At 48.8% G+C, this 7,441-nt stretch overlaps 1 protein-coding gene across 1 annotated transcript in view; it reads left to right on the top strand.

Moving 5' to 3' along the window:
- The first annotated feature begins 2,072 nt into the window (after positions 1 to 2,072).
- SRRM3 (serine/arginine repetitive matrix 3) overlaps positions 2,073 to 7,441 on the top strand; it is a 79,689-nt gene continuing 74,320 nt past the window's right edge. The window contains exon 1 of the mRNA XM_025214976.1: positions 2,073 to 2,296. Coding sequence (XP_025070761.1) covers positions 2,073 to 2,296 — 224 coding nt within the window. The remainder of the gene's footprint in view (positions 2,297 to 7,441) is intronic.

Here is a 7,441-nt window from a genome sequence, read left to right as displayed (position 1 = left end):
TGCCTTGAAGCAGGACCTAGGGATGAGCTTCTACTGCACATGCTGAATGACTCTTAGCTCACAGGGAGTCATGTCAAAGGTCCTTCCAAACCAAACAGTCCATCAGGATACCATGGTTAGGGCCGCACCAATTTCTGTAACCAGCTGCACACAAGGGAGCAACATATCTGGCATCACATCCAGCTGCCTTTGCCTGCCCAGCTGTAGTGGCTCGCTTTACAACTATGAAGCACTCTTTGGCCTGAGTGCAGGGCTTGAACTCACAGATTTGCAATTGTAGCCAAAAGTCTGCACTGCTCTCTCACCACACACCTTGTCAGGACAAGTGGGTTCATCAACCTCTGTATGGAACACAAGGCATCACGCTATTAGAACTGGCTACACATAGAAGCACTGGTTTGCCTTAGAAAGATGGCCTAGGAGCCCAGGAAGAGTCAGATCAGCCCTTCTGAACAAATTAGTCTAATCTCATTGTACAGGTGTCTTTCAGCTGAGCCCTGATGCACCAACAGCCTCTCTGCACTGCACAAGCTTGGAGAGTCCACAGCCCGTGGCTCCCTAGCCAAAATTCCAGCGCTCCCCCCACTACAGGCCATGTGCTTTGAGCTGTCTGCTGCCATCAAGCCCATGTCAGCAGGGCTGGGACTTGACTACTGGCTGGGTCTTTCTTGGAAGGCAGCATAGAAATGCAGAGCATTAACACAGTTTCTAGTAAATGACAGGAGAAGAGAAAGGACTGGACAAAAGCAATTTAATTGGGAGCCACGTTATTTTTGGTGTAACACGAGGGACTTGCACCAGAGATGGTCTTAGCCCCTTGTTTGTCTGGAAGTGAATCCCCCTTTGCAGTGAGTTTAGCTCAACAGGAGAGTCTTTCTGTGATAACAAATAAAGAAGAGAGGCTTCTGTGCTAGTAAGGACCATCTCAGATCCCTGTGAAGTAGTTGCTTCTAAGGTGGTCAGCCCATATTTGTCCACAAGTTGGGATGTCTCAATGCTGGTGGTAGCTGTTGGTGACTCCTCTTCCTTAGGGAAGTTTGTTCTTCCTTAGTAGAGATGGCATTGGTGGTACCTATCCCATGCAGATGTTCCAGCAGTAGGCATGTGTAGGAGATTCACTTATGACACAGGCTTCCACACTGGGGTGCAGTTCAGCCAGGTATGACAGAACACACATGAACAAAGCACCTCTGGGATTCCTCTTACTCTGTATAGCCAACTCTGGCAAACTCCTGAATTTCCATTAAATAGCACTCTGTCATGCTGGTTAAAATTCAGCTCTCCTCGGAAAAGTGATATGGAAGCTCAAGGTTCCATAGATTTGCTTCCTTTTGTGAAAGAGGCTAATCTGCTCACTGGGGACCCACAAGGCCTGAGAGAGTCTGTTCCTCCTCTTGCACACTCCACAGACTTGTCTGTGAAACTTCAGCCTGTGGCGAACATGCAGCTGTCCCTGTGGGCACAGAGCTGTCACAGTTGGGAGTCAGGCATAAGAAGGAACAGACCCTAGCTTGACTGTCAGGGCCCAGCACTTCCTTGGAGAATGATCATGTTTGAGCTGGGATAGGCTGGATAGACATGACCAGCTACAAAGCTTTGTAGTACCTTTTCTACACCATCCCTCTAGTATCCCAGAGACAGCAAAGCCACCTCTGCTGGACCAAACTGTGGGTTGCTGAGGAATGAAAAGCTGATAGCTTGGGAGCCCCCATCAAATGATGCTTTTTCACTGCTGTGGCACAGTGGATCTCTACTTAGACTGCACCGTGCAATGGCCTATACAAGCATGTTGCCAGGACCCTTCCTGGAGTAGACTCAGCTCCTCTCTGCACTGGAAGATGAGTTAATGGTGCCTGGCTGCCAGCACGCATCCCTGACGTCCTGAGAAGCAGATTAGAACAGCTCGTCCCCATTAAGCTGTCAGTATTAATTTAGCGGAGCAGCTTACTGCTTGGCTCTATTTTTTTCCTGTCCTGGTTGGGAATGGGCAGGCTGGGATTGACTTACCATGTATGTGTTTCCATCCCTTGCAGGAGCTGCTGAGTCTGAGGGTGACGCACACGCACACTGGGATGTCCCTGTACAACAACGGGGCCAAGATGCCTTCCCCCCAGGAAGCATCAAATGGCTTCTCTCAGCCTGGGGCCTCCGGCACCTGGCACAAGCCCGAGGAGGAGCTGCGGCTGGTGGAGCCTAGCTTGGTAAAGAAAGCTCATCGGGAAATCCTGGACCATGAGCGCAAGCGGCGGGTGGAGCTGAAGTGCATGGAGCTACAGGAGATGATGGAGGAACAAGGGTAAGTGATGTCTCTTTATGGACATGGCTTCTTCCCTGGGTGCCTTGCCTCATTCAGCAAAGTCCATCCCTCGTACCCACTGCAGGACCACTCACTTCTGCTCTGGGGTGGGTGCATATATACGCTAGCACCTACAGGATGCAACATCAATAAAGCCAGCCATAAAGTCATTCTCAATTTCTCACGCAGTGGGGCAGCAGCTGGAACCCCATGGCCACCTGCCTGCCCCATTTCCAGCCCTCTGAACTCTGTTGCTTCCCTCTGGTACCCACCCCACTGCATTCCCCACGTAATCATCCTGAGACTTGGAAGCCCCTTGTCAAGAAGGCCTAGCATTTTAATGGTGCCGTAAATGGACAAAATACAAGAGAAATGTAAGGGGAAATGAGCAAAAAGGTGAACTGGAAGCAAAGCTGCTTTGTCTGCATTTGTGTACTTACAGATTAGATTTTCTACAGCACACACTCATATGACTTAGGAGCACTGGGAGGGTTTGTGCTCCTCTGTCACTTATTCACGTGCCCAATGTTCTAATTAGAATGCGTTGGAGCAGACTTAATTGAGTCTGCTGGAGCGTGCTAATTAATGTGCTCCAGCAGCCTCCACGTCACATGTATTCAGTGCTCCCGTGCTTCAAAATGGCAGTGGGAGCGCTTTAACTAAAGCTCATTGAACAAGCTCCCCTGCTGCCATTTTGAAGCATGGGATGCTGAATACACCAGACACTGTGGGCACTTTAATTAGAGCAGCTCCAGAGAAGCACTTCAATTAAAATGTCCCCCCACCCCAGAGCACATGTAAAGATGTCCTAAGCACCTACTTAGATCCTGGGTGTGGATTCAAACTCTATGCTCATCTCTCCCTGTAAGGAGGGCTGACTCCTGCTACCTTCCAAGGAAGCCTGGGAAAGAACCAAGGCTAACCTGCTGATATCAAAGTTGTCTCAGAACTGAGCTGTCTTCCTACCTGATGCTACCTAGTCTGCTACCACATGTGTCCTAGAGCACAGCAGGTCCTCCTAGGAGTGTAGCAGTCACCATATTGGCTCTGACCATTCCCCACCAAATCTTGCTGCTGACATGCCTGACCTCTGTCCAGCAGGTTTCTTTCCTCCTTTTCCTCTCCTGTGTTCTAACAGAACTCTGCTGCCCTGCTCCTGCTGAGATCTAAACCAAGGTACATTTGGGTCAGCTTTTCCTGACTCTGCTCCAGTGGGGCATGCTGCAGAAACAAATCTGCACAGGCAGCCCAACAGAGGGGCCTTGAGACATGTCATCAGTCCTCCTTGTAATGGCTCTGTGTTTCCCTGCCCCACTCCGAACCTGATAAGTAGCCGCTGCCTCCTAGTTTTTCATGATCTCTCCCTGTCAGTTCTCAGGGTAACCATATGAATCCTCCATGCACAACTTTTCCTTTCCAGTTCTTTCTTTTTTCTCCCAGTTTTTTCTGGCAGCTCCTTACCATAGGCATTTCTCCAGCTGGGTAGACAGACAAAAGGTCATCTGCTCTATAAACACCCAGAGCTGTTAGCTTTGGGCATTAAACACGTGCTGAGAGACTCTTCCATCTGAGGAGACTAGTCCAGGGAGCTCTGATGCACACCCAGCTTCATGCCAGGTACAATGCTTGGGAGTATGAAGGCCTGTGTATTTTAGCAGAGCTCTGGTGAGCCTGGAGAGTGCAGCCAAAGTGCCACCCCTGGACCTTCACTCAGGGGCAGTGTCCAGCAGATGGAGGTTAGGACAACATCCAGGTTATATCAGGGAGTTGTGGAGGTATTGAAACATCTGGAGAAGCTGGAGGTTTTGCTCTGCTTTAGGAAAAGAGCCAGTTGAGTGTATTTCAAGAAGAGACATAGGATTCTTCAATTGGAATCATCCCCATGATCCACCTGGCCCTACCTGCCTCTGGCAGTTGTTGATGACAGATGCTTCAAAGGAAAGTGTTAGATCCCTACAGCACCTGCAGTGGGACAGTCTGCTCTGTGGGATAGGCCCTAATAGTTAGAGACTGGTTTTAAACCTGAAGTATGTGGTCTTACATCCTTTCCAAGAACGCACTGACATTAACTGTTACTAGTCCAGATGTTCTCATGAGCCAGGAACATACTGTGCCCAGCCTTGGACCTTGCTAAGCTCTTACGCATGTGGGGCATCCTGTGGTAGTGAGTTCCACCATCTATTCATATTCAGCGCCAACTGTTTCTTGCTTGGTTTAAATTCTTTGTATAGAGTTGAGGGGGATGGGGAGTATGAGGCTCAGTGAGAAGGGTGGATGGGAAGCCTGAAGGTGTTTGTGAGTGACTGGACTGTGGATATGGTTGCCATTTGCTAAAATGTTTTGCTCCCCACTCGCCACATTATCATCATTATCATTTGTCAATAGTGGATTATACTGCTATGATACAATAATAATATTGCAACACAGCACTACAATCCATGATTGCCAAATATGGTGATAACAACAACAATAAATAATATCAATAACAGCAGCAACAACAATAATAGTAATATGGTTTGTCTATTTTAGAAGGTCTTTGCCATTACAAAGAACCGGTCCCAAGGTTCTCATATACGTAGGGCATGTCTCTACAGCCTCCTTGGTATTCTTGGGCACTGCCAAAAAGCCTGGCACTGTCCACGTGGCCCACAGAGCACCAAACCCAGAAATGAGTAGGTGAAGCTTCCCTGAGTCCCCTCTCCTCCCCTCCCCCAGCTGCTGCTCTGGAGCACACCACAGACAGAAGTGATCCCAGAGCAGCTTCATCTTCTTGCTCCTGTATTTGATGCGGGCAAGCAGGCACAGGTGGGTGGGGCATGCTTTAAGGAGTGTGACTGAAGTGGTGTAGACAAGTGGTGCTCAACCTGAGGTCCTGAGGAGCTTGTCACTGCTGTTATAGATGTAACTTTAGGAACTAGATTTTCAAGAGAGCTCCACAGTCAGGGGGCAGGTGGGTGCTGAGCACTTGAACACCTGGCCCTGAGCCAGAGTGGATCATGCAAAATGGGGGTCCTTCTGTCAAAGTGACTCTGCTGGGGCACTTCTGGGTGATCTGCCTGTTGCATGTCCCTCCAGCTGGGAGACCCCTGTGAGGAGATTTTCAGAGGTCACCTTTAAGGAAGGGAGGACGGAAGCGTATGGGGAGCCTGGATACCCCTGCTACCCCTGGGTGGTTCTCTTGCTCCACAGGGATAGTGCTGTCAGCACAGTTCTCTGGCTGTGAATTAATAGCTGGGAGGTAACTGGGAGGTGTTCCTGATTCGGGGGCTGTGAGCAAACTGATGCTCTGTTCCTCTGGGGAGGTGCTAAGAAGTATCCATTCCACAGAGCTTCTCCCAGAGAGGTTTCCTGCTGGTGCCTATCAAGGCTTCACAGGCCTTTAAGATGGAAAAGGCTTATTCCATTACCTAGCCCATCACCCTGCCAGTGCACATTGTCCCTTAGAAGGGCATTTGACTTTATCTATGTGTTTGTTGCCTTCTGCAACAGGTGGGTGCAGGGTTGGGGCCTCCAGGCATGGGGAATTCTGCTGTGCTTCCCTTTTCCTAGCTACAACATGGAAGTGGGGAGATAGACTTTGCTTCCGAAAGTGCTCTGGGACACGCAGAGGTCTGCTTGGTTACTTTATAGCCCTGCCATGACATTTTGGGTTCCAAACCACTGCTAGAATAACAGTAAACAACAAGCAAATCCTAGAACCCAAAGCAAAGGAAACCAGAAGGAACAACAGCATTTCCCTCTGCACTTTCCTGGTGAGAGGTTAGCAGAAGAACCCTGCTACCATTTTGCATTACTGTTGAGGCCCTGTTGGTAGCAACGCTCAGCTCCAGATTGGAACAGTTAAGGCCACATTTTCCAAAGAGCTCAGCATGCACAGATCCACAAAGATATTTTGCTGCTCAGCCCCGATTTGTGTAAGTGGTGGCCAGGCTATTCTCCATGGTCCCAGGGGACAGGACAAGATTCATAGATTTCTGTCCCAAGGGACAGGACAAGAAGTAACAGTGTTAAATTGCAACAAGGGAAATGTAGGTTGGATTTTAGGAAGAACTTTCTAGCTACAAGGGTGGTTAAAAGCTTGGATGAGATTGTTTAGACAGGGACAATTCTGCCATAAGCAGGGGATTGGATCAGATGAGCTCCTGAGGCCCTTTCCAGCTCTATTTTTCTATAATTCTAAATGCCACCGAGGCTCTGTGCATTGGGTAAAATCTGGCATAATATCCCAGCATGTATAAATGCAGTACTCACGTTCATAGATCTCCAAGCTTCTCCCTTCTGCATTTTCCACCTTGGTTTTTAACTCCACAGCCTTCCTGTTGGGTAGATTTTGCATTTAATGCACTTAATGTTTTGGGAAGGGAACAAGAAACTTTCACCCCTAATGGAAAAGATCCACTTGAGAAATCCTGTCACCCTTGATTAAACAGTCAACAAGCCAGACTGTGAGTGCGAGACAGGAGGCAGTTTAGAAACAGATCTAGCAGAAGGAGCAGGCAGCATTTAAGGGGACAATTGAGCATCTAAGTCTCTGCTCAACCTTTTATGTTGCCAAGTAATTTAGTTATAGAAAAGCAGATACCATTTGCTCTTAGAAGGCACCCTTAGCTGCGTGGATTACACTTGTGACCTGTTCCTTCTGGACCTCCCCATAAATACATATAATATGATTCCTAATGCAGGAGCACAGTGAGCCCCTGAGCTAGCATCATGTGCCAGATACTGAACATCCTCATAGAGAGAGATGTTCTCAACCCCAAAGAGCTCACCAGCTGAAAGGGTTGGGAGACAGTGAGGCTTTCTACCCCACTTTGATACATGGGGGATGTAGGTGCAGAGGGATTAAATCCAGGATCATTCTGGGAGTTTGTAGCAGAGGAGGGAGTTAACCCTAGGTAGACTGGAACATGAAGTGAAGAATCAGATCTCTAGAGTCCCCAGACAGTGCCTAGTCCAGGGGTGGGCAAAATGCGGTCTGGGGGCTGAATGCGGCCTGCTAGGACATTCTATCTGGCCTGCAGGGCCCCTAAAAAAATTAATATTTATCTGCCCTGTGCTGCCTGTCATGCGGCCCTCAATGACTTGCCAAAACTCAGTAAGTGGCCCTCTGCCAAAAATAATTGGCCACCCCTGGCCTAGTCCATG

Source organism: Alligator sinensis, unplaced genomic scaffold (assembly GCF_000455745.1).
Source record: "Alligator sinensis unplaced genomic scaffold, ASM45574v1 scaffold1420_1, whole genome shotgun sequence".
Taxonomy (NCBI): Eukaryota; Metazoa; Chordata; order Crocodylia; family Alligatoridae; genus Alligator; species Alligator sinensis.
The sequence above is the reverse complement of the archived record's forward strand: the minus strand, read 5'-3'. Positions and strand labels throughout refer to the sequence as shown.